We start from the raw sequence: 18,331 nt of genomic DNA on the forward strand, positions 1-18,331 counted from the left end.
TTACGACTTTTGTGACCAATTGAGTTAGGGACATAAATAATGAACAAGTGCTTCTACCACCGGTATATATAAAAATTATGAACACCTCTTTTTTTTATTATTCCCAACTATATATATAAATATATATATATATATATATATATATATATATATATATATATATATATATATATATATATATTCGCACCACGTTTACTCTAAATGATAATACGCATCCACAGAAAAAATCATACAGTGTGTACAGAAGAAGAGTACAGTCGTTGCTGATGTAGAGGGTAGCATACAGGAAGACCCGAAGTTTATCCGATATCGTGCACAGCAGTTGAATACGTATCCATCCACTTTATGGAAGATTTTTCGGAAAGATCTTGCTGACCAAGCCTTGATTATAAACAAATCAGCAGTTATAATTGAATGAAGCGTTGAAATATTAGAGCTGCTCCAAGTAATACGGGTATCATCAGCAAATAGAAAAATGTTCCCTTTAATTTTCAAGTAAGTGATGTCATTAATGAAAAGAAAAAAAAGAATGGGACCTAATACTGAACCTTGCGGTACTCCACACTCAATGTCTTTACAACTAGAGTCGGGGTCTTTTATTCTAACCAATTGTTTCCTACCTACCAAGTAAGTTTTGAACCAATTCAAAGACACACCCCGAATTCCATAGAAAGTTAATTTTTTTAATAGAATGTCGTGATTCACGCAGTCAAAGGCTTTGGAATAGTCGCAGAAAACGGTGGCGGAGGAGAGGTTACTATTTAGTGATAGATATACCTCATATAACACAGAAAACATGGCATCACTAGTACATTTATTAGACAAGAGGCCGAACTGATTTTGCGATGAAATATTATGTTTAAGGAGAAAGGGCATAAGTCGAACTTTTATAAGATTTTCAATAATTTTTGATAGTGCTGGTAACAAGGCAATAAGTCTATAGTTGCAGGCATCAGATTTGTCTCCACCTTTATGAAGAGGAATAACGATGACAGTCTTTAGGCAGTTAGGGAATATACCTTTCTCAAGGGAATCATTTACTAGCGAGACCATGACCTCCAATACATTATGCGGAAGATTTGAGAAAATTTTAATAGATAATCCATCTGTACTACAGGACGATTTGCTTTTTTATACTACGAATTGTTCGAATGAGTTCAGTCTTATCAACTGGTCTTAAAAAGAAGGTATCAGCAATTTTTTTCGAATTAGGGAGATAGGAAACTGGATCTTCTTGTGGCGAAATAGTTGAGCTTATATTTTTACTCACATTAACAAAGTAATCATTTAGATTTTCGGGGTTAGGAAAAGAAAAGGTTTGATTCGCTGCACTGGTTTTATTTCGAAAATCGTTTATTATTGACCAAGTTTCTTTTGAAATATTTACTCGTGAAAAGTTCCATCGTTGTATTTAAGAAGGTTATTCCTCTGTAGTTTTGTGGGCAAGTTTTTTGTCTTTTTTTAAATATGGGGATTGTGATGCTCTTATGCCATTTCTCTGGTGTTTCTGTGTCAAGTTCAAGATTTTGTTAAATAGTTGTGACAGTCTACTTGCAAGTTTAGGGCTTGCATATTTTAAGAGTTCATTGGGTATACCATCTGTTCCAGGTGATTTTCTGTTTTTTAGCTTCTTGATCTTTGCTTCTACCTCTTCATCATTGATTGGAGCACTTATATCTGCTTCTTATTCGTTTATATTCAGCGTTTCTTCAGCATCATATAGCTCATTAAAATGCTGTTGCCATGTCTCTATAGGTACTCCCTTGGTCTGCACGAACTCCTGGTTGTCTCCTGGTTTTCTCCTGTTTCGAAGCATTTTTATACTTTCTTTCGGGCACCATGCTACGTAGGTCGTAGTCAATGGTGAATTTAGCCCAATGTTCTCTTTTGATTGATTTTATTCTTGCGTTTACTTCGTTTCTTACTTTGACATATTCTGCGAGAGCTTCTTCCGATTGTGTGTTTTTATATCTCAGGTCGCATTTGCGTTTTAATTTAGAGAGTTCTTTTACCTCTTGACAAAACCACGGTTTGGTGTGATTTATCGCCCTCGTGTGAATTTTCCGCTTTCCAATTGCTTCTTCTGCTGCTTGGTTGATGCATTTCCTGATTTTTTGCCAAGTATCTTCTACTCCCCATTCTGGTGGTAACTCTTTTAGTCTGCTGGTAATCCTGTTTTCATAAAGGAGTTTTGTACTCTCTGTTGCTAGCGACTCTATATTGTATTTTTCGATGAGCATTGGGAGTTTTATGTTTCGTTGCGGACGTTTTAGTAGCAATTTGCATAAAACAAGGTTGTGATCGGTCCCCAGGTGCTAGGCAGATGTTAGGGCTCTGACATCAAGTACTTGTGGCGGTGTTTGTGACTTGTGACACTCGATTTGTGATTATAAAATCTATCATTGATCGCTAGCCTCGATTAATGTTAAAAGTGTATTTATGTTGGTCTTTATGAGGAAAGTATGTGTTGTTGATTCTCATTTCATTTCTAGCGCAAAAGTCTATTAGTGCTTCGCCGTTTTCATTAATTATTTCACCGTTGTACGTTTGTTTTATACTTGGTATGACATCGTTTCCGATCCGTGTATTAAGATCCCCGAATACGATAATTTTATGTTTAGCATTTATGTTATCTACGGTGTTTTATAAGTGCTGATAGAAATTTTCAGTTTCTGCTGTGGGTTTAGATATGTCTGGGGCATATGTGCTTATCAGGTGTGTTGTGATGTTACGCATTTTTATAGAGATTCTTAATAACCTATCGTTGATGTATTCGATATCTTCAATGCTTTGCGTGTATTTATCGTGCAGCAAAATTCCGACTCCTGAATGTGCTCTTTCTTGTTAAGCTTTTCCGCATATATGGGTATAAACTCTCCGTATTTTTATGTTCCTTGGCCTTTTTTCTTTGTTTCGGAGATTTCTCAGATGTCAATATTGTGTTTTTTTATTTCTATTATGATCTCCTGGTCTCTTCCGTTCCACGACGTTATGTTCCAGCACGCGATTCTTGTGATGGGGTGTTTAAGGTTTTCGTTTACCAATTCGTTTCTCCACTGTCATAGAGCGTGTCGTCATCTGACAGTTCCGTCCGGTATCCGAGGCTGTATCTTCAGAAGGTATCTTCAGAACAGAAGGTACTGGGTTTATTCTCTGGTTATGTAAATACTAATTTCAGGGCTTTCTTGTCTAGTTTTATATTGAAATTTTGTTCGTCGTACCCATTGTTTACTGCTATTTGCTCAATGATATTTAATTCTGTCTTAAAGTTATATTTTGACATCGGAATTTCTGTTAATCTATGTAACATGCTATGATAGACTGCCAGTTTATATTGTGTAGGATGGGATGATCAACTGTATATAGCCATATAGCCATACAGTATGGATCGATTTATGAAATACGTATGTAAGTCTGATAATTTTTAAATCTAAAAAAGTTATAGATTGTTTTTGTTTAGTTTCTATTGCAAATTCAATACGACTATGTAGTGAATTAATATACGATAAAAATTGGTAAAGTTGCCTGTTAGTTCCTATAAAACATACCAGTACATCGTCTACGTATATCCACCAATACAAAAACTGTTTGAATACGGGATATTTTAAAATATTTGTCTTTAGATGATCCATAAAAATATCTGATAGCAATTAGCTTAGAGGATTACCCATTATAAGTCCTGCACTGTTATTTGTATATATTTGATTATTAAATTCAAAGTAGTCCTGGTTTATGCAAATTTCAAGAAGATGTAAGATTTCAGATGTAATGATTTTAATTTGTAATATTATGGTCTAAAACGTTTTTTACTAGAACAAAAGTTTCTGTAGGAGGAATACTAGGAAAAAGATTTTTTACGTCAAATGAAATGATTCTGGAGTTTTTAGGTAATTGAAAATGTTATATTTTATTAACTAGTTCTATTGTATTTTTTACGGTAAATTCAGGTGAAAATTTAGTGTGTTCTAAAATAATTTCTAACCGTTTTTTTGAAAGTTTATATGACGGAGCTGTATAAAAAGAAACTAAAGGTCTTATTGGGTTATCCGGTTTGTATAGTTAGTAAAAGAGTATAATTAAGGAGGCTGTGGGTTCATGATATTGAGGTATTTTTGTTCTATTGGATTTACTATTGATTTTGAATTTTCTAACGCTAGTTTAACTTGTTTTTGATACTTTTCTGTCGGATCTTTGTGTAACATTTCAATATTTTGATTATTTAAAAATTCTATTGTTTTGTTATTATACTTTATTTTATCTATAGCCACTATTGCTGCTACCACTATTGCTTTAGTCTTCATATCAGTCTTTTCATTTTTAAAAAGTTATTTAATTAGCACTAGGGTTTATTAAATGAAGTATCCGTAGAGTTTATAATTGTTTGTACGTTACTTAGAATTAAAATGATTTATTTTGTTAGATTTTTAGTTAATATTTAAATGATTTATTTATTATAAATAATTTACTTGTATGTAAGTGTAAAGGTGCATAAAAAGGAATTATTTTTTACTCTTCTTAGAACAAAGTAATTAGGTGTCAATTTTACATCGTAATAATAAACATTAAATAAAATAGATGGTAATATTTTCGAATTAAAATATACTTCCAATAAACAACTTATAAGTTTCTACAGTGAATTGTGCATAATTTTCTTTACAGAACTAATTTTGATTTCCTTGAAGAATTTTTAATTATATTTTATAATTAGATATGTAAATAATAATTATTACCTTTAACATTAGACCATAGTTCATTATACAAGGTGCTTTACTAGTGTAGGTAAATGATGGGGTAAGACCGTTTAAGAGCATTTATTTAACGTAGAACAAATTAGACTTAATTATCATACATGCAGAAACTAGCTTGATGTCTCCCTAAGTAGATCAGGCAGTACATGTTTTTGAATTGGGTGCGAAGTAAGTATATAAACGTAGTTTTTCATAGCCTTTTGCATAAATCGCTTCCAAATATCACTAGAAATCATAATTTCGCTATGCATAAGTTCTCAAAAGTAAAATTAACTTTTTATTAAACAATATCTTATTAATCTATATTATCTTATAATTGAAAATTCAAAAAATTCAGTTTTTTTCTCGTTTTTTCTCGTATAACTCATCAACTATTGGTTTTAGAACAATTTTCATGGGGACTAACAGTTTTGTAATTAAATTTTACATAAGGTAAATGTTGTTTCAAATATTAAAACTTATTATTATTATTATTAGTTAAAAAATAATAAAAATCGCAAAAAAAATATTTAACGAAAATTTTTTTTATGATTTTTTTTTCCATTTGGGCACTACAGCCCAAATCGAGCCTTGGCCTTCTTCAACAGGCTTCTCCAACTATCTCGATTTACCGCTGTTCTTTTCCATGAACGCATTCCCAGGCAGTTCCTGGCATCCTCATCGACTTCGTCTTCCCATCTCTTTTTAGGTCTTCTAACAGGTCTTTTTCCCTACATTCTTGCATTTAATAATTTTCTGGGGATTCTATTCTCACGCATGCGGACCACGTGCCCTGCCCACCGTAATCTCTGCAGTTTAGTGTGTTGTGCTAGAGTTGGTTCGCTATATTGCTCGTATATTTCTCTATTATACCTAATTCGCCAGTTGTTGTTTTCACTTATTGAGCCCAGGATCCTACGTAATATTTTTCTTTCAAACACATATAATGCATTGGCAGATTTCTGTGTCACCACCTATGTTTCACAACCATAACTTACTATGGGCCTGATTATTGTTTTATAGACCCGGAGTTTTGTTTTCCGGTGTACGTCTCGCGATTTGAATATGTGGCCCTTCTATTTATTTCCGATTCTTCTTCATTGCTTGCGACCAGATCCATTCCTAGGTATGTGAATCTATTTACATGTTCTATATCGTCAATAAAGTGTTGTTGCACCGGTCTATTTGATCTGGTTTGTATGAGTAGTTTTGTTTTATTTGTATTTATTGCTAGCCCTACTGCTTCTGCACTCTGTTTCAATTCAACGTAGGTTTCTTCCGCTGCATTCACTGTTCTGCTCATTATGTTTATATCATCTGCGTATGCTGCTAATTGGGTAGACTTGTTTGTAAGTATGTTTTTTTCGCTCTCTAATTACATATTCAAGAACAAGATTAAAGAGCGTTGTAGCTAGTCCGTCGTCTTGTTTCAGTCCTTGCGTTATCGTAAACGCATCAGTGATCTGTCCCTGAATACATACCTGTGCTTCTGTTTCTGTCATTGGCATTTGCACTAGTCGTATTAATTTTGATGGTATGTCAAATTCTTCCAATATATTAGGTAGAATTCACAAGGAAACAAAGTTCCTGTATTTGGCTGTATACCATATATTAAAAAAATTTTGAATAAAATCCTTTATAAAAAGGTATATAAAAAACCCAGTTGGGCTATGTTGAATTGACAAAACGTTTTCGGAATAAGTATTCCATCATCAGTGTCCTAAAATAGTATTTAACCACTTAATTAAAAAGAACATGAAATAATTTAAGTTTTGACTAAGGTAAATGTAAAATGTGGTTAATACTTACTAGTTAATACATGGATGTAGCCACTAAATATGTGGGTAAAAACCCTTTAAAAATTATTAAATGAAATTTAGTTTACATTATCTAAATCATGAATGTGTTGCTTGTGTGAGTCCATTTCAAAAGGTAAAAGAAATAATAAGTTAGACTTACTCACAATCAATTTAATTTAACTAATCGGACGACCGGTTTCGCTTTCTATAATATGCAAAGCATCTTCAGGTCACGATACAAAGTTAAAATGCTGAAAATAATAATCCCATATTAGGGTGTTGTCTAATAAAGATAAAACATAGGTAGGTGATATAAATTATATAAATTACAGCAATTATGCCAATATTACATGTCTGTGGTTTTATAAATGAATAAAATGTTTAAGCAGACAAGGTAAGACCCACAAATTGGTAACATAGTCTATTAAACTGTAATGAATTAATAAATAAACCAATAAATAAACATTACTTACATGCCGGTACTCTATTAATTGAAGGTTGAAAGAACATGGTTCAAACTATCTTGGATTGTTGATTGGAGAACTCAGGTCAACTATTGTAATTGTTTAACAGTAAACGGGGAAGTTCTTGAGGAGACAGATTTTATCCAATGAAGTAGAGATAGGTGAAATGTATTGTTTGTTTGATGAAAGTAATGTTCTATACCATTAAGTTCTTTAAAGTTATTTATATTTATTCTGGAGATATATTTATGAAATGTGTGTTATTTATTGAGATTTTATGTGAAACATAAAATTTACAGTTAAGATGTTAAAGTTACCGTTGGATTGGTAACATGGCGACATATGACTCTACATTAAGTTGCAAGTCCTGAGACGGTATGTCTAGAGGTTAGGTGATCTGTGATGTCTACGAGGACTTTGTCAAAGCAACTGATTGAAATGACAATCTTGGCAGGTTATGACGGAAGTTATGACAGAGCAGTCAGTGTAACTGTATATGTCTATTTAAGACAGAAGCCAACGTTGTTTAAACTTGTGAAAGTTGAAATAAAATAAAATTATAACAGTATCAACCATCAATGTTATTGTTATAAATTATGTATGTGAAATGAAATTGTGGTGAGAAAATTATGTGATTATAGTTAGGCAACCAAGATTCCAGATTAAATGACCACTTCGACTTCAGTATCTATAGGAAACCCACACAGACTGACCACGTAATTCCATTTTCATCCAACCATCCCATGTCACATAAATACGCAGCTTTTCATAGTTACATCCATCGCCTAGAAAGCATTCCACTGTCAGATTCAAACTACAAAAAAGAACTAAATATACTCAGACAAATAGCAGTCAACAACGAATATGATCACAACATCATCAACAAACTCATCCACAAAAAACGCCCCAATTCAGATAAACATCTAAACACAAACGAATGAACGAATTCGTTCGAGTTCGGACATGTTCCAACCGACGACGGTAAATCAGCGAATCTTCAAAAGAAATGAGGGTTCAGTGTGAACAGTGGATAGAATGTAGTGAATGAATTCGTTGGAAAGTACTGTTTCTTTGTGAAGTAAAGGCTGACGCAATTTATAATTCTACGTGGTTTCCTTTTAAATTTTATTTCAAAATCATCCATAGACATTCTACAGAAATTTGTAACGACCTAAATTGTCAGTCGGTAAATCAATTAACAAGGCATAATCTCTTTTTTTTTTTCTCTTTTGTGGCAAATTTAAACACCACACTCTCTTCTTCCTTTTTTTTTCGGAAAGTTCTGCAATAACCGTAAGACTAGTATTACATCTGTACTTGTATCCGACAATGTGGATACATCAACGAATGCGAACGTTCGCTACAATATAAATTGTGCTACTTTGTAGAGAACAAATGACCAATCGAACACCTATGAATTCGTTTTTTCGTTCGTTCGTTTGTGTCCGCCTTGATTTAAATGCACCTTTGGTACACATATGCGAGTCGAACTGTTCGCGAACTGCTCGCAAGCTGTTCGCGAAAGGTTCGTTGAAAATGTTTACAGCGAACTCATCGCAAACTCACAATCCATGGAAAGCGACGAACCAACTACGAACCAACTTGTGGGAAGTAATAGTTTTGTTTGTATAGAAGTGGAAACGTGTTGTGTATTTGTCGCTTAGTATCCCGATCTTCAATAAATCGCACGGTAGCATAAGCAAACCATTTACTTTCATACACTTCGTCTTTGCCCAAAAACATATAATTTATTTGATTAATTTTTAATAAACAGAATTTGGTGAAATATAATAATATAATTCATGCTTTCAGAGTTTCTGTTTTATTCAACTCACCCTTTGCTGTTTGTACACCCTCCCCCCCCCTGGTCCCTGTGGAGACCTTTTTCTTTTCGCGCCAAAGGATGCTAATGGTGTTACCATTTTTCGTTTACAATCTTCTGGTGGCATATCCATAGTCTCACCTATTTCGCGCCATGCATCATATTTTAAGTTTTTTCGTAAATGATCAGTCTTGCGGATCACAGAGTATCCCCTTGTTCTGATATAAGTCAGAAAGTTCAATACATGTATTCTTAAACCACTGTGCTATCATAAGGATTTACGTCGAAAAATATACCTACACTAAATTCAAACTAGGAACGAGTCACACAATCTCGATGCGACGGCACGAACAGACAATATCACTGCGAACACCCTCCAAATTGAACTACGAATAACCTTTGTGTTCGTACCAAAAACCTACAGACCGTGGTTCCTGGCCAGCGACGAACGAACAGCTCGCAAGCGGTTCGTTCCGCCATACAAATTATACGAATATAGCGTTCGCAAACGGTTTGCAAACATTTCGACTTCCATATGTATATGCGAGTAAAGGCTAAGAGAGGCTAAGTCAAGACAAAAAAAAATTATTAACACCGTAAAAAACAGAAAATTAGCTTAATATACTCGTAGTTATATTGTACGTAATAATAAATACCACCTTTTACAGTTAATTCTGCAAGGCAAGATTGACGGAGAGGCTCTGGACGTAGACCTATATCCTGGCTGGCCAGTATTAAGAAATAGAATGGTCTAACATAAACGGAATATTTTTAAAAGTATTCAAAAGACCTTATTATGAGACAGTTTCTTACTAGTTTGTCCTCTAGACCCAGTAATATGTTATATGTGTTGTATAAGCAATTTTTCATTTAGGTTACCACGTGTTTTAGTGCAGTAAGTACTTAGGTCTAGATTACATAAGTACAGAATTAAAAATTTAATTGCTATTTTTGTTATTGATAATTATTATTAATATATAATTAAAATAACGTTACTTAGGAACTTAGTTTACTCGTGGATGTTACTAATTAGTTGTTCAATTATAGTTTTTATGTGTGTACAATTATATCAAGTTTCTCAAAAAAAAAATTTACTTGCATTTATTTGTCCCTACAGTGTTTTAGATTTGTACAATTGAAGAGCGTTATTTCGTAACTTACTACGACCAAAAAATCATAAATTGAAATTTTAACTGCATCGTATAACCAAGACTCGCTTGTAACGATATGATCATTCATGTTCTACAAAATGATGGCTAACTCCTAGTCAAAATTAATGCATGCTTTTAAGTATGTTTCCAAAATAAACTTGAAGTCCAAAACACATATATTTCAAAATTTAATTACTTTAAGTCCTCTGGGCATGCGCTATGATTGCAACTGTGTACTTTTACTGTTTTACTGATTTAACTGTGCAATATAATATGTGATGTAACATTAGAAACGTAATAAAAGCTCCAATAATTTCGTACTCCAAGTATTATAAAATATTTGCCAAAAAATTTTACTTTTATTTGGTCATCCAGGGACAGACGTATGTTCTTTTTGTAAATTGAAAAAGATAGGATAACATGGGTGTTAAGAACAATATATCAACCAAACTTTATTCGCATAAGCTACGTGCGAAAAAGTTCTACGTGCGAAAAAGTTTTGCAAGCAGCAAAGTGGTTAAATATTTTCATATGCAACAAAATCAACCTTTAGCAAAATTAAGCATTTTTGATGTTTATTATATGCGGCAGTTGTGGATATATAATCTTACTTTTGCGATACTAGACACAAATCAGAACAGGGAAAATTGTTTTGTTTACACTTGGGCTGAAAATGAAAGTCACGGCAGAAGCAAAATACCTTTCTTTAAACCCAGATGAAAAACCCCAAATCTTAAAGTTGTATTCTGATTCTTGTCCTGTTCAGAATAAAAATTCTGCAGTTATATTTATGCTATTATGTTATGTACAAAATAGCATAATTAAGAAAATTCAGCACATATTGCCAATAAGAGGCTACAGTTTTATGCCGACTGATCACTGATCGCGTAAAATTGTCACCGACTACAAAACTTTGGCCTGCAAAATGTTAAAAAAATTAGTGTTCAAGTTAACTAAGCAACGAATCTTTACTTATTACAAAGGGAAAGAAAACAAGGAAAGAAAACAGTTTCTGTGTAAAACACTTACACCGGCAATGGATGTTCACACGGTATATTGAAAAGTAACTCTCTTAATATATCACATGCTTTAGAAACAGTCACATGTTTTGACAGTATTTGATTTGATGATTCAAGAACTCTACCTGAGCATCAAAAATTCGATAACTTAGTCGCCATTAGACGCTAATAAATGTTTTTCACATATTATTGTGTTTATCTATATATAAAAAATAAAACTTTGTGACGATTAATTAATATTATACTTAGTACATAAAATGCACATCTAAATATGGGGTCACATAAACCCAACCTGATTTAAACCGCCAATTTGTCCCACTAGACCGGCGGTTAAACCCGAAGGTTAACCGGTTCAGGTTCCGGTTAACCGGAAGGTTAAACTCATTTTCCACTAAAATACGTTTTTCTGTCTCCCTATACCTTCTACTCTTATTTTCTATCGCAGATACTAAAATTCGTTGTGTTTTATTTCTTTACTCTCAGAGCACAGAATAAATAACAATCAGAATGCCCACTCTGCTTGTCAAGATAAGTATGCGCATCTCGTTAGTGCAGACAAAATCAGCCATGTTTTAAACAGAACCAATGCTGTTCAGTGAAATTTTATCTGGTGTGCATAGAAATTGATAATTTAATTGATTGTAATTGATTTACGGCAACCATAGACTTAATATGCAATATTTTATGTCGTACTTTTAGTTAAAGAATAGATTAAATTATGGTTCTGTCGTAGCTTGTCACAAATTTCTCAATCCGAGTCTGTGTTTTCGTTTAAAATATGGCGATCGCGTGCTGACACAATTCAAAGGCGGCATCTGAGAGTGGGCATTCTGATTGTTATTTATTTTGTGTCCCTAGTGTCTTACGTAAGGTGCTTTGGCGATATAAAAAACACTACATAGGTAGGTACCTATTAAATAAAAATAGAATTAAAATAATTAAACATGTATTAATTAAAAATTAATACATGTTTATATACATACCTACAAATTAAAACATAAGAATTTAGTTAACCAAGTTAGTATTATTGCCTAGGAGTTCATGTTAGTTATAGACCGTCGGATTTCAATATGAAGTTCGACCACAATATTATCCCTTATGTTTTTTGTTCACTGAAGATGTAATATGAGATAAGCAAAAAAAATGTAAATTTGGAGTTGAACCAGTGTGCGTTTTTCTTAAAATCGAATTTTCTGAAACTTTTCCAACGTAAAGTTTTTCGTTTTCACGATCTACCCATATATCTTTTTTTGCAAGTTCCTTATGGTGAAAATTAACAAACTTTCAATAGACATGAAGGAGAAAATCATGGGTATTGACTTAAAAACATTACATGTTTAGGTCATAATTAACTTTTGCAAAAGAAAATTTAATTTTTACGAAAAGTTTTCCAGGAAACCACAGTTTTTACATATTTTACTCTCCTTGATTTCATCTTCTAGTTAGATTTTCAGACTTTTAGGTTTTAGATGCTATTCCAAACGGGACAATTTGTAAGTCATAAATAACAGTTGTAAAAGAAGATATTGGAATGCGCATGTGCGAATGTAATGAAGTTTGCTACATATTTGTCAAATATAAATTTTGATGGTTAAATTTTGTTTTTATAAAAAATACTCTTTTGTAGATTTTATAGATGATTTAAAACATATTCATATTTGTAAAGATGGTGAAACTAACTGCAGAAATAATTCAAAACTCCATGCAATACATTAATCCAGTAAAAGACAGAGAACTGGATTTGAGAGGTAAGGTATCCATTTTAAGGTTAACTTTTTCCACATTTATTTGCGTTTTAGGCTATCGGATACCTGAGATTGAAAACCTAGGAGCTACAGGAGATCAGTTTGATACAATTGATTTTTCAGAAAATGATGTCAGAAAATTAGATGGATTTCCTTATTTACCTCGGATAAAATGTTTACTGATGAATAATAATCGCATAGTGTATGTAGTACCTCTTATAATTGTAAATTATATATTTAAATAATGTGTTCATGTTGTAGACGTATCGGAGAACAGTTAGAAGAATATATTCCCAATTTAGAAACCCTTGTATTGACTGGAAATTATTTAGCTGAGCTCAGTGATATTGATCCATTAGTTCCTTTAGAAAAACTCAGTACCTTAAGTTTAATGTATAATCCTATCACCGCAAAACAGCATTATAGATTATACTTGATATATAAATTACCCCAACTAAAATTGCTTGACTTCCGTAAAATTAAGATGAAAGAGAGAGAAGAGGCAGAAAGGTTATTCAAGAGCAAAAAAGGAAAGGATATACAGAAAGAAATTGTAAAGAGAGCCAAGACGTTTGTACCTGGTGGTACCTCAAATAGTATTGCAAAGAGTAGAGGTAAGTTAGTTTAAATAGAACTAAGAAACAATATCAAAGAATCAAAAAGATTCCTTATAATTAAAGATTCAGTAAATTCTATAAAAGTGACATATTCATATAGTATCTACATGTATATCTCCATATTCTATCTGAAATCCCTGCAATGGGAAAACCTAGCAGTTCTGTTTATGGGTTTCATTCTATGTAATGTACAAAAGGAAACAAAGTAACTGTTACATTACACTAAATTTTTTGTTCATTTATGTTGCTAAAGGTGGTTTATTTTTCTCATTAATTATAAAAAGAAATTACAACTCATTTAACGTTTTTAAACATGATCCTCAAATTTTGAGCTCTAGAAAGAATCATTTCAGAACAAGATCGGAAGTATTTGATAACCTACATTGGTTTTTTATTTAATTTTTAATAAACATTTTACTGCATTGCACAAAGCCACTTCTAAGCTATTTTTATTAGTTTAATATTAATGTCCAGTTACACCAACAAATAAACGATTGATTTTTTTATTTGGATTGCCTGTTTATTTTAGAATATGTTGCACCAAGCATTACTCGATTGGAACTCACTGTTTTTGATCTGTCAAAAGTAACCAACCGATTTTTTACGGTTATTTAAAAAATCGACTGTTTTTAACCTCACTTTTACACTGTTTATATTATTAAAGTGTTTTTAGCAAAGATTTTGTTTAAAGTATTATAGATTATAATTTTAAAAAATGGAATTATTGTCATCGTCGAGTTCATCTTCTGACGATTTGGAAGATATAATGCATATGTTACCAAATATAAGATATGATAGATAAACATCTATATTCTTTGGTTCAATGTTCAATTGGATTGGCATAACCTTACAAAACTTTATTTGTTGACAATCTTTTTGACAGATCACACTGCGGTTCGAATGAAATAATCAAATTAATCTGTACTCGTGCAATGTTGTCACATATAAATTGTCGGTTTGTAAACCAATTGTTTTTTAGAATGGTGCAACTCGTTTGAAAAATAACCATTGCTCGTTGATTTAAATCGTCGAATTGACGGTTAGCAAATCAGTTGATTTACAGTCTGTTGGTGTAACTGGGCATAAAACTTTTTTCCTGAATTAACTATAAAATATAGTTAAAAATTTTAAAATTTAGTTTTTTTATGTTTTAAAAGCAACCATCACTAGTACAAAGAAATAAAATATGTTACTGCAAATCAAAATAAAGTTTTTTTTGAATTTTGAATAAAGAATGTTTTTAAATAACTAAAATGCTCTTTATAATTATGTACTATATACTGTGTCTAAAAGTGTTTATTATATGTCATCCTATATAAGGTGAATTACAGACATTTGTTTTTGGAAGATTAAAAGTTAAAGAACTGAATACATATACAATAATATTTTGTCTTTTAAGTCATAAGTGACATTACAGACAGGTTGGTTCTTGAGAGTAAGAAAGAACAGTAGATCAATATTTCTATAAGGTAAAGAGAAAATATCACTAACTAGCATTGCTTACTTATTATTCAGTAGCATAGCTTAAAAGTTTTGAGGTCAATTTTAATAATTATTTTTGATCTATTATGATATTAGACTTATTTAGCTTTTCCATTCAGTATCTAATACAAAATTGATTCCAGTATGTATGTAGCAAGCAATATTTTCACTCTATCTATTTTAAAAGTAAGTTTTAATCATTTGTTGTGTTAGTCATAAATTTTGTTGTCTATGTTTTTACTCATTTGTTTTTAACTCTGTGCTGTGGATACATTTTGTAAGTGTTCACCTAAATGTCTTAAACAGTCCCTTGTCATGAATCTGTATTCATTCTCTGTTATTAGGATTCTTTTCTATAAATATATTACTGTAGTTGTTATATGTTTAGGTTAATATCCCACTTATAACTGGCTTTGTGACTAGCAGTTTATGCCAAAGATTTCACTTAAAGAATGATTCCTCAAATTTGTTTTTTTTTGCTCATTGACACAATGTGAAGATTGAGTTTCATCTGGCCAAAATGTTAAACGAAATATTCTTAAATATTAACCAATTTTACATTATATACATTATATAAGCAAATATTTTATTTAGGACTGACTGATGATGAAATCAAAAAGATCAGGGAGGCGATCAACAAAGCAAATTCATTGCAAGAAGTTGAAAGGTTGCAGAAAATATTACAGTCAGGACAGATACCTGGAAATGAATTTGTTTCAAATTCTCGTAAGTAGATCTTTTTAAATTCTCCATTTAGTTATAGTGTTATATTTTAGTTTTCTCTATTTGTTTGAAATTATAGCTTTAAAAATATATGATAACAGAAAAAGTCATAAGACTCAAACAAATAGTAACCTAGATACATATAAGTAACAGCAGGATTCACAGCCATGCAGCCAGCATGTGTACCTACTTCAATATGAGTATTGAAATTTACATAAAAATGAATACATCCAAATGATGGATGTATTTATTTTATATTTTAACAATTGCTGTTAAATTTAAAACATTTTAAACAATGTGGAGATATATATTAACTTAATGCAAAATGTAGACCACTTTTACAAAAAGTTAAACAAAAGCTCAGAGAAACAATACATAAAACAGAGGTTTGTATAATGAAGAAAATTATGAAACAGTTTCTGTATGACAGAGCAATAGGAACACTGTTGGAGGTGATAGAGGATAGAATCAGGCGGGTAGCATTTTGTGTGATGAAAGATTCCAATGAAACAAAAAAATTGATAAAAACAAATATATGTTGTGAGTTTCGGCAAAGAGTAGGAGAGGAATATCAAAGAAAACCATTTGAGAGATGCTCAGGCAGGACATGTCTGGGAGGTGGATTGCTATTAAAATGACCAAAGATACTTCTATATAACTGTAATTAGTGAAGATGACCTCACATGGAGATAAAGCCAAGGACAACAATGAGTCTTTAAACATTATTGTGATTATCGTTTAACTGTAAAAGTTGGAAGTATTCGCATTGGAAACTTCTTTGAAGGAAAACAGAAAATGTAATCGAACATTTATACTTTTCTTTGAGGAGAAATAAGGAAAACTTTTAGAAACTTAAAACCTATACAGAAATAAGTGTTTCGTAAAATCAAATACAATGAATATTTTAATCAGAATTATAGATAGATAGAAAAAACAGAAAAAAATCGATTTACCAAGAATCTGTGCATCATAGAAAAAATATTTCGATTAAACAATGTAGCTGAAAGAATTCTGAATAAAAATGTTTATTAGCATTTTTTTTTTTGTAAAATGAACCGTTCTCTTAAAAATATTGCTTGAAGTGAAGCGGCTACTCGCCCCAAAATTAATTTTAAATAAAATTTGTATTAATTTGACAGTAAAAATTCGATATCTTTTGTTCAGTGTGTCCTATCGACAAAAATAAAAAGCGTTTTAGGTGAAGAGTGCAGCTTTCTTATGCAATTTTTGCACTTTGTCAGTTTATATAAATGTGTTAAATAAATAAATGTGGAGCGATTTTTGCCATTTTTTACTGTTCTTATAAGATCATTAAAATTTATCACTTTTCCACTAAGTGGCCACTATAGAATTTCCATTTTTAAAGCCCAATCTTCAAAATCTATGGTATGAATTTTCTGTTTTGATTTTTGGCAACAAATGTGTGTTAATACTACGGTGGCCCCTTTTAGAACTAACTAACATTATGAATTTTATTACACAAATAAAAATGAAAACAAATGTAATCCTACCTGCTTCAACATCGCCATCATCTATCCCATCACTGCTTCACTCATCATCAAGTCATCCTCATTAATTGTCATCAAAATTGTCGTCATTCTCACTAAAATATTACTCGTTTCTTTCAGGATTTGTAATATTTCCACATCAGTTAGGTTTTTTTGGATTTATACCCAACAATTTAAGTTTTTTAATGCCCGACGGCCCAGCCTTATTATCATCATCCATATTAACCTATCTATCAAAAACACAATACGAAACGAACAAACTTCTCCCGATATGTTCGCTATATGCTTGTCAATGTACCTGTGCACATGTCATAGATCCGTGTCACACGCACTGTCTGAAAACGGATCCGTGCCATGTGCATTCAACGTTTTAATGCATATTAGGTTAGTTATCATTATTAGGTCCAACACCCATATTTTGATCCAAATAACTTGGGCCTAGTCCATGTTTCAATAGTTATGACTCTCCCTTTATATTGTTTTAATCAATTTTGACTGAGTTGATGTATGTGAATGAAATGCAATTGATTTTATTAATTTTATATTCTTTTAGGTCAAACCAACGGAACAATGGATTATGATTGAAAAATAAAAGGTATCAGTTTCAGAATAATTTATCTTTCAGATTTGGATTGTGTCATTTGTGATCCTTAAAAGTAAGTTATGATTATAAACGATAAGATATTTTCTCTCACCTGGAAAATTTTAAACATATAACAGTGTTAGCCATGTCTCAAACTGAATTGATTGAATAATGTTGGCCTTAATAGCCATTCTCTGGAATTATTTCATCCAGCCATATCATTTGCGATTGCGGCAAATGTCGGAGCTAACAGTAGCATCAGTCAGGAAAATAGCTCCTATTATTGCCATATCGCCTTTGATAATGTCTGTCACAATTACAGGCAAAACATCAGGAAGAAATAATTTCACACCACTTTGTACAAGGCAGCAAACAATGTATCATTATAATTTATTAAGTTTTTGAAACAAACATGCATAAGTATTTTTCCAGTTGATTGATTTTCTCTTTGGTTTCACAAATAAAACTTAAAATGAAACAAGTTATATGGTCCAAATTCAGAAGATAAATCATCGAGCCGTTTGGTAAAGTATTTTTAAAAAATTAATGTTAGTTTAACTTTTAATTCATTCTCTTAATTTAATTGTATTTTTGTGATTAGTTGATAAGAACATGATATGACACAATAAATTTTTGTACAAAAGGTTGAAAAGCGATATTTTTACTACTACCATAAAATTTTAATCATTAA

General features: G+C 31.7%; 1 protein-coding gene across 2 annotated transcripts; it reads left to right on the forward strand.

Moving 5' to 3' along the window:
* Positions 1-11,587: 11,587 nt before the first annotated feature.
* On the forward strand, positions 11,588-18,253 carry U2A (small nuclear ribonucleoprotein polypeptide A'-like U2A). Of its 2 annotated transcripts, XM_072522828.1 has the most exons (6): positions 11,588-11,884; positions 12,610-12,730; positions 12,782-12,929; positions 12,989-13,341; positions 15,421-15,552; positions 17,611-18,253. In XM_072522828.1, exons 2-6 carry the CDS (start codon positions 12,649-12,651, stop codon positions 17,640-17,642), a joined length of 747 nt encoding a protein of 248 aa, XP_072378929.1. In that variant the 5' UTR covers positions 11,588-11,884; positions 12,610-12,648; the 3' UTR covers positions 17,643-18,253. The 2 variants fall into 2 exon arrangements, with proteins under 2 accessions (XP_072378929.1, XP_072378928.1); XM_072522827.1 differs by lacking the exon at positions 11,588-11,884 and having other exon boundaries at positions 12,526-12,730.
* The last annotated feature ends 78 nt before the right edge of the window (positions 18,254-18,331 follow it).

This window comes from Diabrotica undecimpunctata, chromosome 2, assembly GCF_040954645.1.
Source record: "Diabrotica undecimpunctata isolate CICGRU chromosome 2, icDiaUnde3, whole genome shotgun sequence".
NCBI classification, from domain to species: domain Eukaryota; kingdom Metazoa; phylum Arthropoda; class Insecta; order Coleoptera; family Chrysomelidae; genus Diabrotica; species Diabrotica undecimpunctata.

What these genes read in the sequence shown, in the direction of transcription:
- U2A (XM_072522828.1), top strand. Translation starts at nt 12,649, where the DNA reads ATGGTGAAACTAACTGCAGAAATAATTCAAAACTCCATGCAATACATT. An exon ending in CAGAGAACTGGATTTGAGAG is followed by an intron (nt 12,731 to 12,781) that starts GTAAGGTATCCA and finishes TTTGCGTTTTAG; the next exon opens with GCTATCGGATACCTGAGATT. An exon ending in TGAATTTGTTTCAAATTCTC is followed by an intron (nt 15,553 to 17,610) that starts GTAAGTAGATCT and finishes ATATTCTTTTAG; the next exon opens with GTCAAACCAACGGAACAATG.